Genomic DNA, 20,919 nt, shown 5'->3' on the forward strand with positions numbered 1-20,919 from the left:
CAGAGTGAGGCGCGGTTGGCCATCTTCGATGAGGGCAGGAGAGCCCTGCGGAGGTGTTTTGGGGATGCTCCGAAAATTTGGGCGCGTCCCGTGAGCGAAGGGTGACACCCTGCCCTGAGGGCAGGCGACATGAGCGAGGGACGGGAGGCAGTGGCATGGCAGGGCCAGCGAGGGCCAAAGTGCCGCTGGAAGCACCCTGGAGGCCCCTGAGGTGTGGGCCCAAAATGGCCCCTTTGGCCACGGGGGCTGGAGCAGAGGAGAGGTGACAGCCCGGCAGACCTCGCCTCTGTCAGAGCACCGGCGTGGGGGCTTTGCGGTCCCCATGGAGGCAGCTGCAAGCTGTGGCGTCCTGTCCGAGCAAAGCCCCGGTCGCTGCAGGCAAAAGGCCGCCTCCCCGCGCGTGGGGTCCACGGTGGCACCGGTCGGTGCATTCGTGCGGTGCCAGAAGTGTGTCAGGGCTTCCTGCAGCCCTGTCGTTCCATCGCAAACCAGCCGGTCATTGGCGTAGCGTTACCAGAAAAGCCTGCTGAGCTGCATAGCGCCGGTCTGGATGTGGGGACGCTGCACGGGTGCTGGGAAGCAGAGTGTCTGATAAGTCAGTTCCGTCTGCGTCCCAAATCCCACCACAAAAATCCTCTTAATTATCCTCCCGAGGCAAATCTCTTTTCTCAGCTACAAAGACGTTTGTAGTTATAACACATTGCTTACGTTGATCTCTGAAGAGCAGTATATGACACGAATGCTTTACAAACACTTTTATAAAGACTATTATTATAAATTCTGGTTTGCGCATGAGGAGATTGAGGCACAGCGCTGGAAAGCAGCTCTCCCAAAAACACTCAGCTACGCATGATTCGTGCAGCAAACCGTACAACCTTACGCCTTTGAAATCGCCGTGGATGCTGGAGAACCAGCTGAGAGCACTGAAGTCCAAGGATGGCGAGCATGGAAGAAACACAAACCTCCTTCACTTCCCTGCGTGCTTTCACATGTCTTACCAACAGACAGGAATCAGCTTTCCAAATGCATAATGCTCAGCCCAACTCCTCTTCAAGCTCCTTTATGCCATGATATTTCTGGGCTTGATCCCAAGGACCTTGTCCCATGGGGCCCAGTTAACAAGACACCACGAGGGTCCTGAAACAAACCCTGCAGGTGGTTTGCAGCAGGATGCAGCTGCAGCTCTTCCTCCTACATCCCCGTGTCACGACGGATCGATGCAGTGCCATCCCTCTGCGATATAACTGTCCTGCCATTGGTGCTTGAGCCATGAGAAAAGGATGTAATTAATAATCGTTACACAGAGTTCTGCGACGTCTTTCATCCAAGTGTTGCAAAGCTCTTTATGAACACTCAGTAATTAAGACTCATAAATTGTAAATTGCATAAAAGGTATACAGGGATCTCTTCAGGGCTGAGATGAAGCCATCTCTTGGGCAGGATGTTGCAGCTCATCAACACCCTATAGCAACTGCATTTTCTCTTTTCATATTATTTTTGTTAACTGATGCTCTTTGATACATTTTTTGTACATGTGCCCAGAGGCTGGTTTGAAGATAATGACCTATTATATACGTTTTTTGCGTAACAAACCGAATTATTTAATTGGCACATAACCTATGAGGCTGATAATAGACTAAAATATTCCAAAGGTGAGCAAATGTAACAGACTGCAGTGACTCATTTAGGGAACACAAAATTAACATCTTCTGTCAAAAAAGTTTGCACCCAGTCCCCTACAAACATGCAGTATAAAGAGAGTCCTAACGCTACCCAGCTGATCCGCCAGGATACTGCACACAGCTTTCTCTTTATTTCCATTTTACCCTCTGTGGTTACAGGGTCTGTTTTGCAGATCACGCTGCAGGTTTCAATGTGTGTGTTGGGGTTGAAGCAGGATGTAATGTAAGACAGAGTCCTGGTCGTTGGTGGTAAAATTCCCAAGGGAGTCTGTATTCTGGACCCTTTTTCTGACCCTTTTTTTTCCCTACCAAGGAGATCCCAACTGATGTTGCTCTTCTGGCTGAGAAGTGGTGGAAGTGGTAGGAGAAGTGGTAGAATGTTTTCTAACAACAGGTTTATTTAGCTACGCAGATCTGCTTCAAGCAGAGCGGACCCTTTCATGCCAGGACACGCAGTCTCCTGAGACCGTGCTACCAGCTGCGAAGGGACAATTGCCACCATCAGTAAGACGAGACTGTCAGGAACGTGGCTGGGATTGTGGGGGGTGGGTGGGGTGTGTGAACTGTAAGCATCACACTCGATGAAGAAGACCTGCTATGTTGCAATTAATTTTCAAACAGCAGCTCCTTTTCAAAAAAACTCACCCAACCTGCCAAAATCTTTGGGATAATTCAATTATCTTTGCATCAAATTCTAGGTAATTGATGAAACCTCAAGCTACAGGTATGTTTGGTATGAATTACATTTCCTTACTGGATTTTCTCCCCTTTTTGGGACTCTGCAGAAGGGCTGAAGCTCCAATCCACAGTTAGTCACTCAGCCTTGGACCCTGGAGATCTGAACTGGAACATGAGTAACATCAGGTTCTGGAGTTTTTAACAGAACCTGACAGTTTAATTATCATCTGAGCAATCAGTTGAAATATGACTTCAGGACATAGGTTGGCCAACATCAGAGAAGCTGAGGGACACACCTCCCTAAAGTAAAATATTCAAAGAAAAAAACCAAAACAACTTCACTGCCTGGTGATTTTCCCCTCTCCATAGCTAGAATAATAAACAAACTTTAATATTTGAAAATATCTAAGTGGGATGCTCTTGTTTGGACAGAATTAATAAAGCAGAACAAGACTTTGTTGATAGCTTGGCATCTTTGACTCAGATAATTAATCACGGGGAACTGCTCTGCTCAATGACAGCATTCAGAAAAACACAAATGTAACGAATCACGTTACAGGCCATTGCCATTTCCCACATCTTTGGGACAGTCCATTCGTTTATTTACACGATGTTGGGATTCTATCGCCTATATTGACCTCTCGCTACTTTGGGAATACAAATAATAAAAACTCTATGACTATGGATTTAACAGCTTAGATCTTACTCTGAAATCAATAATTATGTCCAAAATATATAAGGAGTCAAAGATGCCTTTGTACAGAAACACACTACAAGCTTAAAAAATCATATATTCTAAACATTGCCATTAGCATTGTTCACAAAATACAGAATATTATTTCAAACAATCGGACATCTTAGACAAACTTGCAAAGTAAGCAATACAAATACTCATTACTAAGAGTCCAAGAATTAATGGTGGGGGAGAGCGGGAAGGACGCAGCACATGCATATAATGGTGCACAAGAGGATGCTGGAGAAGCTGTAAAATTGAGAAGACGCAACTGATGCCATTACTGTAGGGGTGCTCCAAAACTGCAATCGCAGCAGCTTCAATTACAGACTTGTATTTTTCTCTTTTTTTTTTTTTTTTTTTTTTTTTTAAATGCGAAAACAAGCAGCTGCATGCACACATAAAATTCATCGCAAATTTGGCTGCGGCTGACCTCAGTCCATTAGTCTTAGTGGGAACGGGAAGGTTGGTACCGGTGCCTCAACTGTGCTGAGGATTTCAAAGAAGGGAATTATCCCACGTCCCAGCCTGGCAAAAAATCAACTGATTTTATTAAAACATTGCAATCCCTCCTTGTCTCCTTCCACTGAGCACATGCCCAAGGAGGAAGGTTTGTTCCTCTGTGCCTGCAAGTAAGGGGCGAGTCTGTCTGACTCTCAGTGGGTGGGTAAAAAGCTGAACTGTGAAGTGTAATACAGAATGAAATGGGGGGAAAAAAAAAACCCCAAACAGCCCCACTCCCAGCAGAAAGAGCTGCGTTGGTGACCTACTGCTGCTGGTCTCCGAGCTCTGGGGAAGGAGCACTGAACTGGAGCACAGACGTGGGAAACAGAAAAGCCCTCGCAGCAGTTTCTGCAGCTTTTCCCCAGCCCTGACCCTGCTGCAGGCTGTTCCTCGCTGTCTTTTCCGCAGAGCTTTCGTGCCGCTCTGTAATTATTCTGATTTATTGAAAATAAACTGGATCATTCCTACCTCCAGTCTGACCAGGTGGTATTGCCAGAGTTGTGTGGGACTCACCTCAGACGACCTTTCTCCAATTCACAGCGTGTTTCCCAAATTCTTGGCCGTCTATGGTGTCATAAATACTTGAATAAAAACAAGTTGTTGGTTGTTCTTTTTTTCAAATCTAGTTTAAAACCATTTTCTGTGTTTCTCCATTTATGCTTTCTTTCCCTTTTGTTTTTCTAAATGCCTTAAAGAGTACGAGAAGTGATGCAGCACATGACAGTAGTCGGGTATTTCTGCAAACCAGCGATACTGGGAAAGACAAGGCAGAGCGTGACTTTGTCCCTTCAAAACTTTCCTGGAAGTTACAGGACAACAAACACGCACAACATTTTTAAATGCAAGAAAAAGCAGCTCAACTCCTGTCCCCAGACAGCAGCATTTTATCCCGGACGTTTTTCCCGTGAATTCAGCAGTAAAATGCAAATTATTTGCCCAGCACTTTCCTCGCCGGGCGGCCTCGGGGAGCTCCGCACCCCAAGTCCCGCCCGGCAGCAGTCTCGGCGCACACCAGGAGAGGGTGCCAAGCCCCCGGCTTCTGCGCTACCAAACCGCAGGGATTGCACCGGGACAGTCCGGCTCTGGCACTCTCTGGGCCAGCCGCATAAAACACCCACCGACGGAGGGAAAGCTCCTTTCTTTTTTTTTTTTTTTTTTTTTTTAATTTTTCTTTATTTGACCAAAACCTGCCCAATACCTTTAGCTTCGTTTCAGCGGTATCGGCAGCAAGTGCCTGAAACCCGGCTGAGGACATCAGGGCAGGAGAAATAGGTTTTTTGTTATATTAAAAAAAAAAAAAAAAAAAAAAAATCTGGCTCTTTTGGCTTGCAGCTGGTGGACGTGGGTCCCGCTCGAGGGGACAGCCGAGCTTCTGGAGCTGGAGGGAACCCCATCAGATCTGCCAGGCAGGAGCACAAGATCTCAATTCGTGCTGCAAAGCGGCCGGGGGGTTCAGCAGGGAAAAAAAAAAAAAACAAACCAAACAAAACCCAAAACCCTGACCGATCCATGGAGTTTCACAATAACTGTTATAAAAATTCATCTGCACTGGGAGTCGCAGCTTTTCTATCTAAAGTATCAGCCCGGATTCTCGGGCAGCCGCTCTGCCTGGCTGCCCACTCTGCCTTTAACGCTCTTTGGAGAAACCTGCGAGATTAAAAGACAAAATTAATATTGCTCGAGCGAGCAGACCCCGAGTAAGAAATCTCCCACAGAGGGGCCGCGGACCCTCTCTGGGCTGTGCGTGCGCTTTAAAATCTCCCCGCGGGAGAAATTCCCGCAGCCCCCACGCGTGTCCGTGCCCGGGAAGGCTGCAACCGCGGATCCGCAGCATCACCGGCTGCGGGCACCTGGGGGCGGGGGGGGGGTAACGATGTTAACGATAACGGCAGGAATAAACCGCCTCGTTAGGGGCCGCTCCGCAGCCTGCAGCCCGGCAGGGAAAACGGCGTAAAAGACCCCAAAACGTGCGCGCAGGTGAGGGGGGCCCCCGCTCCCCCCTCCCCGCCAGGGCCTCCCTCCCGCCCGCCGCGGGTGTCGCAACCGCGCCCGGCCTCAGCCGCGCCCCGCGGGGGGGGGGGTGTGTGTGTGAGGGGGGGTGGGGGGCGGCACGCAGGCAGCGCGCAGGCAGCGCGCAGGGGGCGCGGGCAGCGCTGCCGGCCCCGCGCCCGGCCCCGCCGGCCGCCCCGCGCCGCGGCGGCTGCGCGGCCGCGCTGCGGCGCCGCCGATGCTGTCGGTGCCGGTGCCGGTGGCGGGCGCGGGGGCGGCGCGGGGCGCGGGCTCCCTGCCCCGCCGGCCCACCATGTGCAGCGGCGTCGGCTGCTTCTGGGCGCTGCTCTCCGCCGGCCTCCTGGCCGCCTGCGCCGCCGCTTTCCTCTCCCCGGCCTGGCTGCTGCCGCCCGGCCGCGCTGCCGCCGGCTTCGGCTTGCTCTGGCGCTGCGCCGGGCCGCCCCGCGGCTGCCACGGCTCCGCCGGCCCCGGCGGCTTCGGAGACATCCCCTCCGGCTCCTGGCAGGTGAGCGCCTCCCCCCCACCGCCGCGCCTCCACGGCCCCCCCCCACCCCCCCCGCCTACCCTGGGCTCCCCGGCATCCCCCATCATCTCCCCGGCGTTCCCCTGTCACCTCCCCGGCATCCCCTCTGCCCTCCTCCTGGCTCGCCGGCATCCCTCATCACCTCCCCGGCATCCCTCGATGTGCCCCGAGTTCTTGGGCACCCTCGCCATCATCTCTCCCACATCCTGCCGCAGGCTCTCCAGTATCTCTCTGTCCTCCTCACCTCCCTAAGGACCCCCTGTCATCACCTCGGCATCCCCTCATCCTGTCCCCCAGACCTGCCCCAGCATCCCTGTCCTGCCCTCAGCATCCTCGGCATCCCCTGCGTCCCCCAGGCTGCCCCCAAGCATCCTCTGCATCTCTCCATGCCGCTCTCAAGCATCCCTTCCATCCCCTGCATCCCTCCATCCTATCCCTAAGCACTCCCTCAGCACCCCCTGGGTGTCCCGTGGTCCCTGTGGGGCCACATCCCTCTTTGGGATGCTTGACCGCGCTTGGAGTGCTGCATGGAAACCTCCCGGGTGCCTTCATGCCGGTGTGGCGCTCAGTGCAGCGCGAGCGTGCCCGCGGTGCACGCCCCAGCTGTGGCCCCAGCAGTGCCGTAGGTCTGACCCAGCCACCCTGCCCCGCCGGAGCTCCTGGCCGTGCCTCCTGCCGGGGCCTCCGAGCCCTCCGACCTTCCCCGGGCGGGCTCCTGCGTGGGTGTGCGGGACGGAGTCGGGGAAAAACAGGAGAGGTTTGGTGCTCCCCGGCGGGGCATCGAGCATCGCTTGTCGGCTGAGTTTGCTGAGCGGGAGGGAGCAGGGAGGTGCTGAAACTGCTGCCCCTGGGACATGATGATCCAGAAATTGAGCCTGGCTGTGCGGACTGTGGCCGTTCCCCTGCCCGACCAGCCCGGGAGCGACGCCTTGCCAGGTTTTGGGAGGAAGGAGGCCAAGGCTTCCCCGCTTGTCCCGGTGCGGTGTCCTGGGGTGACAAAGAGCCGCCTGTCCCCACTGGGGACCACACAAAGCCTGGCCCCGGCATCCCACCGCCCGCTTGCCCCTGCCCTTTCTTCCCCCTCTCCTTTCCTTTCCTTTTATTCTTAGCTTCTTACCCTGAATGTGATTTCACTACCACTGCTCAAAACACATGAGCTTGGACTTGCTCCGGGTCGTTACATTGCAGAAACCCCAATACGACAGGAAAATCCCCGCGAGGTTGTGGCTGTGAGGGCACAATGGGTGTCAGGAGTTGAAGGAGCCTGAAGCTGCACTGTTATCTCTCCCAGGACGCCAGATCTGCATGTGATTACTTAAATCCTGTCATGGTCCTTAAAATTGTCATTAAAGACAAATACTGTGAATTGCAAAGAAAAGGACTGGCTGCATAAAATCCTTCCTATTTATATAAAAACGTGCAAAAATGCCGTCATTTCCATAAGTTGGCCTTTGTTCAGATGTTTTTGCAAATGCAATTCAGATAAACACTTCCAAGTAATAACAAACTTTAAAGATAAGAATGAAGCTCAGCAGTGACTCATTTGAACAAGCTTCAGCTTCGCACAGCCTCAGCCATCTAATAGCTCTGAAAAGACTTTAGATCCAGACTCTAACGTAACGCAAAGCCTCTGAGCTCCTGAGCTGGGGCTGTGGGAAGGATGAATAATATCACAGTACCGAGTGGAGTTTACAGGGGATTTTGGTGAGACATCCTCGTTTCCTTTATTGATACCACCCAAATAATTCATGAACAACAACAGTGCAGTCTCTTTCAGGGGAAAGTGCTCCCCTACCAGCTTTCCACCATGCTGAGGATGAGAATACCTGTTGTGATGGTTACTTGATGGGGTGGAATATAATAAAATATCCCTGACAGCTTTGCTAAGGCAGGCAACAGCTTTGGCTTTCTTGCATGAGCAGCCCTCCGAACCCGCACGCCTCGGTGCTCAGGAGCGGGGGGGAGCTGAGTGCTGTGAGCTCCGTCCGCAAATTCCAGCAGGAGTCTCCTTTTTGGAGAAATGGGGAAATTATGACTCTTTTTTCTTTGCTTTCAGAACCTGTGACATTAATTTCCAATCTTTTAAGCAATCTTGTGGGCAGCTCCTTCTTTAAATGAAAGCCAAGAGCCTAACGTGGATGGGAATCTAGGAGCTTTTGAAAACAGCCACCAGCTTTTTGCTGAAGTGGCAGAGGGTGGCGAGAGGGGTGTGAAGTTGTGGCTACGAGGGGCAAAGGAAGCAAAAGCCGACACAGGGGTCAGGAGCTCTTCTAGCGTGAAGCTGGTGGCACATCTGGGGGGATGAGGAGACCACATCTGGGGAGGATGCCCACCTGCAGTGCACAGGGGGTGGGAGCAGCCCGCAGCTGGGATGTCCATCCCCGGGGAACCTTGTTCTTGTTGTTTCCTGAAACGTGCATGTTACCGCGTTTCAAACGTTTCCCCGTTCAAATGTGCCTGGTTTGATGAAGGGGTGGGAGAGCATTCAGCCCTGCAAATGATCGTTAATGCCAGTTGTGTGTTTGCACTTGGGGGATTATGTTAATCATGCTACAAATGATGCTTTGAATCATGTCTAGAGGTTAATTAACATGCCTTTCTTCTCTTAAGAGGGCCTTCATGTCTGCTTAGAGTTGCTGGCTTTTTTCTGCTTCCTTTCATAATTACTTTGCAGCTCTCTAATATCATGGGTACCTTTAATTTAACCCTGTCAGTGCTCAGGCTGCTGGGGCTTTGCACCATGCTCAGCATCATGATGGTGATTTGCTGGGCTGGGATATAATAAAATAGCCCCGATGCCTGGAGACGTTGCGGCCAGGCTGGCTGTGCAGGCTGAGACCTTGCGGGAAACTGGAGAGGGTCTGGCTGGAGCCAGGTGAGGAGAGAGGATGGTGATGGTGATACCGCGCAGGGGCCGCAGCCAATTTATGAGTGAGGCCCTTACACGGACAATTAATGGAAAGGAGGGTCCGTTGTGGGAGGACCTGGAGAGGGGCACCCCGAGGTGTGCAGGCGCCGTGGGGAGAGGTTTTGCTCTTGGGAGGCCAACTGGGAGAGCTGGGAAAAACAGGTGAGCTTTTGAGCTCTGAGCTGCTTCATCGCATCTCACTACTTCTTTTTTTGGTGCCAGATCGCTGCGTGCGTATGTGTGCGTGCAAAATAGTGCTTTATCCTGAGCTAATTTATTTTCTCTTTCAGTGGGAGCATTTGGCTCATGGGTTCCTGTCTCAGTGCTGCACTTCGGAAGCTAGTGCTGCTTCATTTCAAATTTCTATTTTTATTTTTCCAGATAGTCTCCAATTATTTTCAGGCTTTGCCAAGCATGTAATCTGAAATAACAAAGAAGGTGATTGGCCCATGGCATTCAGGTTAAAACCCACATGGACCATTTGCCTATGAAGCCAGTGATGCCCTGCTGGAGCAGAGCACAAAATGACCCACTCAGGACAGGGGGGAAGGCTTTGCACGGCCCCAGGAGTTCCCTGGGTGGGTCTTTCCTGGGTTTTTGTCCACAGCGGGACTTGAAAAGATTCAACCAAGTGCAAACGCACAGTAAACCTGCTTACCTTTTTATTAGAAAATGGTGAAAGGTTTCGTAATCCTCCATTGCCGGTTTCTTGCCATGTCAGTTCAGCACTGGGTTCCTGATGTAATCTCACATTTGCCCGTTGGGGTCAGATTTGCCAAGCTACGAGCAGCCCCGTTCCCAGTGAAAAAGCACATGGGGTGCTCGTGGAGATGGGAAGGTATTTGGAAAATCCGTCGCTCCTCTTCTAGCACAGGCTCTGGCACAAGAGCTGAGCGTTTTGGGAGTCCCCGGCTTGCGATGCGACCCGAGCAGGGAGCCACGTGCGAGACCGGCTCTTGGGCAGAGGCCGCTCTACCTCTGGGGGCTGTGTATCAGGCCAGCCTGTTAATTTGGGATTATCGGGAAATCAACTTTTAGCTCCTCATCCTAAGAACCTCCCAAGAGAGCAGATCCTTCCGGGCTTACTCTGTCTACCAGTCAGTTTGATTTTTAATTGCACTTACTTACACAATATTGGCAAGAGGTGCAAGTGCTCAGCAATTCTTGAAATCACCGTCTTCCTCTTTATGCATATTACTTTGCAGTAGACTTTCTCTCTCTTCATTAGCCACCCAGAGTTTTTTGACCTACATTAATAGAACAGAAAATACTCGGTGTTGGGGAAACGTGTAATTCCTGGGCTCTGGCCCCGTGCTTCAATCCCTGAGTGGCCAACCATAACCGGGACTCGCTGCCCAGTGAAGTGCTCACCACTAAGCTGGGCTGAAATGGGTGCTGAGACAGGACCAGCTTACGGGTGGGCTCTGGAAGGTCAAGTTGATTGAAAATACAGACAGGTTGCTCTCGTGATTATTTCTATCAACTCCACTCTCGACAGGAGACGGAAGCTGCTTTGCTAAACAAAGGCACGGAGAGATGGGTGTCAGCCGCGGCGTCTCTGCTTGGGCTGCGGGGCCAGGGGCTGGGCAGCAGCTGGGATTAGCTGAGATGTGGCTGCTCGTGACAGTGATGACCACTTCATGCTGGGTCACCGGCCCACAAGCCTGCTCGACAAACAGGGAGCCCCGAACCCTGCGCCTTGGGAAGGGCATCGCCGGCTCCCCTGAGACGTTTTGGGCTGAACGTTGCGTTTCCCCTTTGTACGGCCCAGAGCAGAGTCTGACTCAGGGGTTTTTGATGGTGGGACATTCCCTCCATCCTCTTGAGGCTGCAACTCCCACTCCCTTCGGGCTCCTCTCCGCTGGGTTTGTACGGAGAAGCCAGATGGGAGAGCTTTGTGACCTGCGGGGCATTCCGCAGCCCAAGACGATGAGCCCAGCTTTGCTGCCAGCGCCAGGAAAGGGCTTATCCCAAGGAAGGATAATAACAGACTGCGGGTAAGAAGGTCTGATCTGGTACCCAGCGACAGCAACAGCGCACTGCTTGCTGCCTAATTAAAATTTCATTAAGTTGGTTCGCATCCCTTGATGGAGGTCACAGGCGCACCATTGATGTGCTAATGTCTTACTTTTTCCCTTTTTTTTTTTCCTCTTTCACCACTATCCATCATCCGCTTAGATAAAGCAGTGCCATTAGGAACTGCTTTCCAGCGTCCCCAGATGCAATGGCACTGGAAGAAAGACAGACATAATTCATCAGACTTATTATCTGTCTCTTATTTTCTGCCTAATTAAAAAAATGCCTTTTTTTTTTTTTCTTCTTCTTGAATCGGTTTAGGCATTAACCCCTTTGGTGTATGTGTTGAATGCCCTGATTAGCTTGTAAGTGGGAAAGTTACCTGGAAGGCCAGGACTGGCTGAGCTGTGTCTGGTTTGGGGTTGGGTTTTTTGGTTTTGGTTTTTTTTTCTGAATTTTGTGTGTGAGCAGCTAAATCTGGGCTGGGGAGAAGTACTCACCCTGTGCGTGCTGTCATGCAGGCAGGGCCTCATCAACCAAAACCTTCATTTGAAGGGGAAGAAATGAGGACCGGAGCCTCGTTGCTTCCTCTGCGTCCGTGTGCCCCAGCCCAAACCACCGCGGCTCAGGGGACTCAGCCGTCGGCCACCTCCCAGCAGCATCAGTCCTGGGGCTCGGCGTTACTGCCAGGCTGGTTTGGGGAGGTTGGACCCGCTCCCATCGGATGACACCGGGCACTTCCCAGTGCTGCTGGCAGGGGATAGCATCTGCATGGGAGCAGGATGGAGAGGGAAGATCAGATAGGAAGGAGAAAGCTCTCAGATGGCGCCGAAAGGAAGGTAATTGCCACAGAGGAGAAGACGAGGACGTGCGGGATCCTCTTCCTGGCCGTCGCTTTAATGCCGACCAGATGGCGGATGTTTGTTTCTGTGACTTCTGTGGGGGAAATATGAACAAGCTGCGAGGCTCGATCCACCCACCCCTGTGCACGCAGCATCTCCTGCAGAGGCGGGCGCCTCTCTGTTGCGCCCAGGTGGATATTCCTGGGTTTTACCAAGGAACCGAGATCTCTTGCGCCTGCGTCCAAGGAGAAGGCACTGCTGTTCTGGGTGCAGGGCAGCCTCGCCAGTGCGCTGTGGATGAAAGCAGGGGTTTGAGGGTCCAGTGCCAAACTCACGGGAAGGTTTGGGAGGAACGAAGGACCTGGTGGCCACGTGGTGCCGGTGGCAGCGACTCGTGGGGCACAGGGACACGCAGGGACCCCGTTGGGCACTGGGGTGGAGAGGAGGCAGCGCTGCTGCTGCCCTGCGGATAGATACCAGTCTGAGTATTTGCACCGATCCTTTCCAGCCCCCTTTATTTGCCCTCCAACAGGCGGTGGCAACTGCTCCTCCTCTACCAGGAGCCTGGCCAGGGGCATCTCGAGCCGTGCAGCATGCAGCGCCAGACCCAGCTGCCAACATCTGCATCCGCTTCCCGGCATCAGCCCCTGGTGTGGCCTCCCGGGTCCTTGCCAGCACTGCTGCAAATCCCATACCCCAGGTCCCCACTCCATCCAGCACTGATTTATGTTTTTTAACAAGGTTAAAAACATCAGTGTCCATTTGGTTTCTCCCTCCCCAGGTACAGCACTATCCAGTTTAACCCCAAAACATCTTGTCTAAATGAATATTCAATCGCACAGAACTCTGATGGAAAGACACTGCATTAAAAAAAAAAAAAAAAGTGGTTTGATCAATTTTGCCCCCTCTTTTCTTGCAGTTGCTTTTACAGCCAGTTTTTTCCCCAGCTTGTTTGGAATTTTTCAGACCTTTTCTGCCTCAACAGACACCCCCAGAAAGCCAGACACACTGTGACTTTCACTCTTTCTCTTTTAGCTCATGGCTTTATTTCCTAGTTATTTAGAGTACTTATTTTCTGCCCCCATTTGTAAGGGCACTTAAGCATTTGAGCAGGGCTGAAATACCGGAGCAGCCTGTAACCTTGCCTTCAACATACTGCTCTGGGTACCACAGGGCCCGGCCAGGATGGCAGCTCTTGGGGATGGGCAAGTTCCAATTAATAAATTGCATTAATAGACTAATGTGCATCATGGAGTGATCCAGCCCACAGGATGCAATAGCAGGAGCTTTGCCAAGTTGGTTTATCTCCGCCAAGCCAAATACCAGGTACCACTTCTCAGCACTAACTCATTGGACCGGACAATTTTTTCCTCCCTTTGGCCTTTTCACTTTAAACTGTGAAGATCATGGATGCTGGTTTACTAGTTTTGTAAAATTTTCATTATGGATATTAAGTGATTCTTCCCAGGATGGTCATTGTGTGACATTTTGGGTTTTTTTTGGTGAATGAAACGGCATCTTCAGCAGATTTATTGCTTAGTGAATGGCATAGCCATGGCACGTGTCTGACCTGTAAAATATTAAAATAATGGGTAGGGGATTGTTGTTAATCGGAATTTATTACGCTACATAAAGGCATATTTACAGTCCCACCAGGGGACTATTAATTTGTTTGGGGATAAACAATTAATCTCCCTGGGAGCAGGAGCAGAAAATCTGACATGGTTTTATGTCTCTTCCCAGCGCGGCGGAGGCAGGGTGGCTCGCAGGCCCGGGGCTGCCGGGCTCCCCGGGGTGGGAAGGGGTGTCTCCCCTGGTGCGGATGTGGGTCTGTGGTGCGGGGGGAGAGGCAGCCCACCAGGCAGCGAGGTCCCTACTTCTCCCTGGCCGGTTTTGCAGTGGGAGCTGTGCTCTCTGCTGTGATGGATGGGCTTTTTCCTGCCCCCGCCCGAGCTGGGCTCTCACAGACGGCCTCGATGCATCACATTTGTTTCTCCCCCCCCCCCCCCCCCCCGTCTATTTTTGGGTTTCAGCTTTTGCATCCTGTTTCCTGCATCCTCTCCTTTCCGCTCAAGATGCAGCAAGCACAAACAGGGAGGTCCTGCACAGTTGGAAGGAGACATATTTTAGTTGCTGCTGTTTGGTACCTTTGCTCCATGGACTTCTTCAAACTTAAGGCTCATTATTTTTCTTCGGAACTGGCTGTTTGATCTGCAGCTGTGATTCCAGTACAGGGCAGGAGCACTTGGGTTTAATTCCCAGCCAAGGCCCTGGAAAGGTTATGACAAAACCAAAATTTCTGGTTTACAAGAGCGCATCCAGTGTTTTGGCAGGTAATGCCAATGCATTGGGGAAAGAAGTTCCCAGCTTTTGTTCTCTTCTTTCAGTGTAACGCTCACTTGCACCCATCCTGTTTGTGCCTTTTCTCTTGGCGCTATGTCCTGAAAAACATCTTTGCACCTTTCTGCGGGGATTAGCAGCCTGAGCGGCTCACATGTTGTTTCCAGCAGGAGCTGCGAGTTTTTAGGGGATTTGTGCTACCATAATTAAGATGAACCTAGATCATTAAAAGTAATATGCTTCACATGAGAGAGGACCAAGCCTGCTTCGCAAGACCCCTTTCTGCTGAAAAATTTATCACTCTAAATAATTAATGGTCCTCACGAAGGAGGATGGTTTGTATGTTGCCAGGTGGAAGGTGAAACTCAGATGCTGGGCAGAGAATTTTTTTTTTTCCCCCCAATGAGTCTGTATTTCCTCGCCACATTGCTGCCCTGGGAGCAGGGCTGTGGCCGCTCTCCCTGCGGGGCCCTGTGCTGGGAGGGTGTCTGTGCGATGGGGTCACCCATCCCACCCCAAATATCCTGGATCCCTCCTGGGGTACAGAAGGGACAAGGGGCCGGTCCCTGCTAGGGGTGTCCCAACCTCGTCTCTTTTGCCCTGAAGCAGCACTTGTCTCTTTGGGTCTCGGTGGCTTGGAAGGCACCAGACAGGAGCAGATACCCGTGCTGCCGCAGTCCCTGCCAGAACAGCCTCTCCGTTTCTCTCGGTAGCCGTTTGCACTGCCCTGCCTTTTACATTGAGGTCAGGAGTTAATTTATTGCTGGGACAGCGTCTGCATTGCCTGTATGGTGTATAAATAGGGTATAAATAAGCTGCTGATTTTTAATCACTGCACAGCACGGGGGAAGCACTCACACCAGGGTGTCGGGGTGGTGCCCGTGCTCCCCGGGTCCATCCCTCGCCAGCACCCGCGTGTCCCTTTCTGGAGTGGCAGCAGCTCCCCGGCAGGACCCTGCAGGCAGCAGCTCTGCCACCACGGCACCAGCCAGTCCAGCTACTAAAAACCAGCTCAGCAGGAAATAACTCGGGTAGACGTAGGGCAGTGCCAGACCTGTGGGACAGCACAGCTCGTGTTGGGGGGTCCGGAGGGTTTTTAGGCATTTGAACCCCTTGTAGCCATCACAGGGTAAACCCAATTCCTCTTCCCCCGTTCAGCCTGCCTGTGGTTCCTGCAGCATAACTTGCATTTAGCAGATTACTCCTGATTTGTAACCTCTTTGGTGAGGGGAAGCAAACAGAAACATATATCGGGTTTGTTCCTATGGTAACCGCGGTTGCCCAACAGCTCAAATACAGGGGGAAAAGTTAAAAAAGAAAACTGTTCATTTCTAACCAGAATGTCTCAGCAGGGCAAGAGGGCTGGACAAGGGTGGGTGGAGGTGGGACCTGAGCTCCTTAGGGCAGCTCCTGTGCAGGTTATAAAAGTGTGGCTCATTAGGAAAATGGGGACAGGACCTGTCTTACAGCTGTACTGCTTTAGGGAACCAGGAAGCCAACATTACTGCAGGGTGACTCACCAAAGCCAGGAGCGTTTCATGGACTTTGCCATGAAATGACAGGACTTGACGTGGCTGCCGCAATACCGGGACCAAGGTGCCCTTGTGCTGTTTGAGGACTGCCACGAGCTGAGCGCTGGAGGAGAAGGCATCTGTCATGGGTCCCCTCGCTGCCCCGGCCACACCGTGCCCTGGCTGGGCTGGCACGTGTCCCTGCTGGGACAGGGACCACCTCGCTGCCAGTGCCATCCCGTTGGCAGAGGTGGAAATGTCACCCGCAATGGGGACAAAATAGCAGCAGCACAGCAATCAGGCACCCGTACCCAAGGGCGAGCTGTTTTGCCATAAATTAGTACTTTTCCCAGTTTTAGATGCAGCCAGAATATTAAATAGCAAAACTGCTTCCGCCCCGGCCAGGTGATGGCAGGGGGACAGGCTGCTGTGCTGGCCGCCCCTTTCACTGCCCCCCCCCACACACTGCGCCAGCCCCTGGGGAAAATGCTGCCCACCTGGCACTGCTACAGCCTCTGGCACCCCAGGCATCATCACACAGCGTGGGCTGGGTTTGGGTAACAGCCCCAAATGACCCAGTTTTGTTGCAAAAGAGGCTAAATCAAAGACCCGGCCAGTGCAGGGCCGGGCTGGTGGAGGCGAGGGGGTGGGAGCAGCCCGCTGTGTCGGCAGAGGATGGCTGCAATGAAACCATTCCCCACCGTGGAACATCACTGGCAAAATACCTTCTAACTGCCAGGCTTGCAGGGGTGGGCACTATCACAAGATACGTCTCAGCTCTCAGTGGAGGCACTGTCATGCATTGCAGGCATCTAATGGCACTTGTATTAGTGACGCAGCCCTTCATGCATGCAGTACATCTGCTATTAGCACCATAGCCCGAATACTAATAACCCCCGGGACCAGGTGATGGGTGAACCGTGGGCTCAAGACTGAATGGTGAATTCAAGCAGCAGAAAATGGAAGGGAAAGGGTGGGAGAAGCTGCCCATGATGGGGCCCTGCTTGTCACTTCGAGGGGGAATTTGTGGGGATCACCTCACTGACAGCCCTGCGTGTCCTTTCAGACGAGCGCCGTGCTGTGTGCGGGCGGCTGTGCCCTGCTGGCCCTCAGCTCGCTCCTGGCCATCGTCGCCGTCCTGCTGCCCGCCGGAGCCTGCGAGAGGCGAGTCTGCACCCTGGCTGGCTACATGCAGACAGCGGCAGGCAAGTGACGGGGACTTTGCTCTTTGGGGTGGAGAGATGGGGTTTCCCCAGGGTGCTGCCCAGCCCTTCACAGCACCCTGGATCTCAGCAGCAAGAGGAGCTTGCAAACCCTAATCAACACTGGGAGAAAAGCAAGTGGCCCTTCACTTTAACAATTGCCTCCTGCATCCATTCTTATAAAATCTATTGAAAATCCCCTCTACCCAAATACACAGGTCTGTGGCCGAGAGCCTGGGCTGCAGGACCCGCTCGCTGCCGCTTGCTCAGACTCTTGTGTAGGGCAGGGGGCTGCAGTGAGTGGTGGGGACCAGGCTGCTGGCTGGCAGGGTGCTGCTGCACCTCCTGGGGTCTAGCAGATGCCTCCTGTGAAGTTTGCGGTCCCATTTGGACCATCCTAGCGGTTAAGCCTCTGGAGGGATTTCCCTTTCTAGGCTTTACACTTGAGACAGGCTGTTGCCCAATCTGTCCTGCATCTCCCCCAGCAGCCCTCTCGATGCTGCATTCGCTTGTATTTCCATTGCAATTGCTTATACTTCTGCCTTGGAGAAGTGCTAATGCAGAGGGGAGAAGGCAGGCAGCTGGGAAAGGTCCGTCCACATGCTGCCCTCCCTGCAGAGGGACAAACCCCACTTGAGACCGGTGTCCACTACAGGGAGCCGTGTCTCCAGGAGATGAAGCAGTGGACCAAGCAACCCCAACTGGACACGAGCCACGACAGGAGATTAAACCACTGGTTTGTGTCTGTGCTCGAGAATAAACTCCTTTCCTGGGAGAGATCCTCAGGGCCAGCCAGGCTTCGTTATCTCCCCAGCAGCATTCAAGCAGCTTTTGGGGGAAATCCTGTTACATGCTCTCCTCGCCAGGGCTCATCCCACGGGAGCCGATTTGGGAACAGATGGAGGGGCCTGGCCCGCTAGCCATGGCTGCTCCAGCTCAGCTGGGATGTGGGTGGGCACAGGCAGCTGCTCATACCCCATCGCTAGTGACCGGTGCGTCCCTTGGAGACCATGATTTGGGCATTCCCATCACCACTGAGTTGGATGGTGCCTGTGGCCAACAGGTCCCCTGGGTGTAGGACAGAGCCTGGAAGAGCCCCATGCCAGCCTGGGGACAGTGTGGGTCACCAGAAGGGGGTCAGGGCCACCGCGAGGGTGCTCTCCTGTGCAGGAGAGGAGCGGGATGGAAAGGGGTAATCTGCATTACCTTTGCTCAAGGGGTTGGCACATCCCCACCGCGTCTGGCTCCGGAACAAGAGACAAGCGGGTGCAAAGCAAGGGATTAGGAAGAGTCCCTGGAAAGGAAACGGACTGTGACAGATAAATACAAATGAGGTGCTCTGAGGGGGTTTGGTAATATTGAACAGGCTGTAAATAAACTGTAGGCTCTAAGCGTTATTGACAAATGAAAATTTACTGGGTACGTTCGAGCAAGCTAATGGGTTGCTTTAAACCCTGGTGATGCCTTGCTAAGCATTTTGTATTGCGCTTTTTAATTTTGGTTCGCTGTGGATTAATTGCTATTCAGAGCCAGGCAGCCCTGAGTCAACAGAATTAAATAGTTTAATGTATTTGGATTCAGAAATGCTGCCCTCCCATAATTTTTCTCCCTGTTCCCCCCCCCAGCCAGGAGGAAGCTCTTCATTAGAAATCAGCTGCAGCCCAGCAAGCATCTGGGTGACAGCAAAACTCCTCCCCAAAAATCACATTATCTCATAGAGAAAAGCAGGGATTTGAGGGTAGATGAATTTATATGGAAGAGAAGGAAAGCTGAGCAAGCCCATGAGGTTTGGTACAGCAGCTTTCTGATGGCGGGGGGCAGCTCTGCCAGGGGAACCCCTATAAAACCACCACAAGATGCTGGCAGAGCCGCAGGAGGGAAGAGAGGGGCCATGATTCTCCCCAAACCCAGGTTTCCCTGAAGCACAGCAGGTCCCACAGGCACCTTCCCTCTGCCAGTTCTGACATTTTCCCCCTGAAATCCAAGTTTTGCTCCCTTTTTTTCCATCTCACAAAAATAACTCAAGGTATTTTAGAGAGTACCAAAGGCATGAGTAAATAAGCTTAATACTATAAAACATTGAATCAGGCAATCTAATCTCCCAGTAAAGGGCCAGGTGCATGAAACACACCATAAAGTGCACGAGCAGAGGCACCAGCAGAGCCAGAATCAGTCCCTGCAGGCTCTGTGCCATATCAGACAGATGCCCCGAGTCATACTCACTTAAATCCAGGTGCAGAGGCCAAGCTGAACCAAACAAGATGCAGTCCTGAGAGCAGCCCCACACCAAGGGGCAGTTAGGCTCAAGCTATGTCTTTGTCACTGTCCTGCTATTTTTTTTTTTTTTTAGAGAACCAAGTTGTGCATTTTCCAGCCCCAGAAGGAAGACAGATACCTCATGCAGATAGAGCAGAGCATTAATTGCAGATGCAGACATGCTATCAGGGTTCAGAGCTGGGCTAATTGCCACCATACATTGAACACATTATTCCTGATGCCTGGCATCCACCCCTTAGAAAAAAACCAGCATATCCACACAAATGACAAGAGGATGATCCCTAATGAAAGAATAAATGAGCAGCAGAACAACAGGGAAAGGAGAAAAGAACATTTGCTCAGCTCTCATACCCTACAAGCAAAGTCAAAGCTGCCCCTGAGAGATTAGAAACAGGGCTCACTCCCTAAGCATGGTGCCAGCTCACCAAAATTAAAATTCTGCTATGATACCTCCTCCCAAACCTGACAGCAGCCCCTCTGGAGAGGCTGTGGTAGCCAAGCTGGCCCCATTTATGTGCAGCCCCAGCTGCAGCCCATCGCTGCTGACCGAGAGGGGCTCTGGGTCTAACCCCAGAGACAGGGAGTGCAAATAGGTGCACAGCTCAAGTCCTGCCACAGTTGTTTTTCAGCAAAAGTCCCCTTGCTGGCATTTTAAAAATAGGAGTTAGTTCGAGGGAGCAATGTCTCCTGCCGTACGGGGCTGTAAGGGGAGGGCAGGGGATGTTCTCCAGGGCTGGCTATGCTGGTACAACCTCTCTGGTGCCTTCCAGGTCCTGTGCCAGGGGGCTGGGGTTTAGAGCTGGACATTACAGTTTATCTCTGCAAAGCTCTCAGACTAGTTTTTGAGCGAATGCCAGTGGCGAAGCTGCTAGAAGGAGTGTGGGGCCATCACAGTGTCTCAGGCGCCGTTACCCTCAGCACCATCAGCGATGCCCCGAGGCCCCGCTCCAAGCCCACGCAGTCCCCCAGCAGTGCCACCGCGTTAGGGAAGTATCCTGAAGGCTGGGGGTGCCGAGAGCCAAAGCAGCCTCTGCCGGGTTTCCAGCATGGACTGTCTCTGCTCTGCAGCCTGGGAGCATCTGCGCTCCCGTGGGAATGGCCTGTCCAGGGGAGTGAGGCTTGCTACCGGTGGAAACCGAGATTTGAGCTGAGGCTGAGTAAACCCCATCAAACAGCAAATCTGGGCAGCTTTCTGCTTTCGGGGCTTGTGGGACTAAGGGAAGGATTATGGGTCTGCTGTTGGATTAAGCTGCTGGCGACTGCACTGTGGCACCAAAGCGGATTGTATCTGCTGCTTGGGAAAAGCAACAAGTCTTCGTAGGCGGGCAGCAAAGACTAGCTGCCTCCCTCCACAGCTCCTTCTGCTACCCTAGAAGCCTCAGTAAACCCCAGGATTGTGTTGGTTTTTGGAAGCTTTTCACCATGAGCTTTTCAGAGAAAGGGCTCTTGCTTTGCAGGCGAGTGGTGGCCGATCCATCGGTGGTTAGTAACTGGATGCACCCTCAGCCGCCCCACAGCTGCTGATCCTTTCCCTGGTCTCCAAGACATGCCTGCGAAATGGCCTGGCAGGGGGAGGCTGCAGAGCTTTGCACCTTGTCGAGGACACAGGCACGGTCAAGCGTGAGGGAAGCCTTTGGGGAGAGGTTTGCTTTCACCCCACGCTGCTCTCTGTCTAATCCTACCACCATCAACT

General features: G+C 52.6%; 1 protein-coding gene across 1 annotated transcript in view; it reads left to right on the forward strand.

The window, feature by feature from the left end:
- Positions 1-5,708: 5,708 nt before the first annotated feature.
- Positions 5,709-20,919, forward strand: part of LHFPL7 (LHFPL tetraspan subfamily member 7) — a 65,728-nt gene continuing 50,517 nt past the window's right edge. The window contains exons 1-2 of the mRNA XM_075771196.1: positions 5,709-6,112; positions 16,814-16,952. Of these exons, the coding sequence (XP_075627311.1) occupies positions 5,825-6,112; positions 16,814-16,952 (427 nt within the window). The 5' untranslated portion in view covers positions 5,709-5,824. The remainder of the gene's footprint in view (positions 6,113-16,813; positions 16,953-20,919) is intronic.

Source organism: Balearica regulorum, chromosome 19, assembly GCF_011004875.1.
Source record: "Balearica regulorum gibbericeps isolate bBalReg1 chromosome 19, bBalReg1.pri, whole genome shotgun sequence".
NCBI classification, from domain to species: Eukaryota; Metazoa; Chordata; class Aves; order Gruiformes; family Gruidae; genus Balearica; species Balearica regulorum.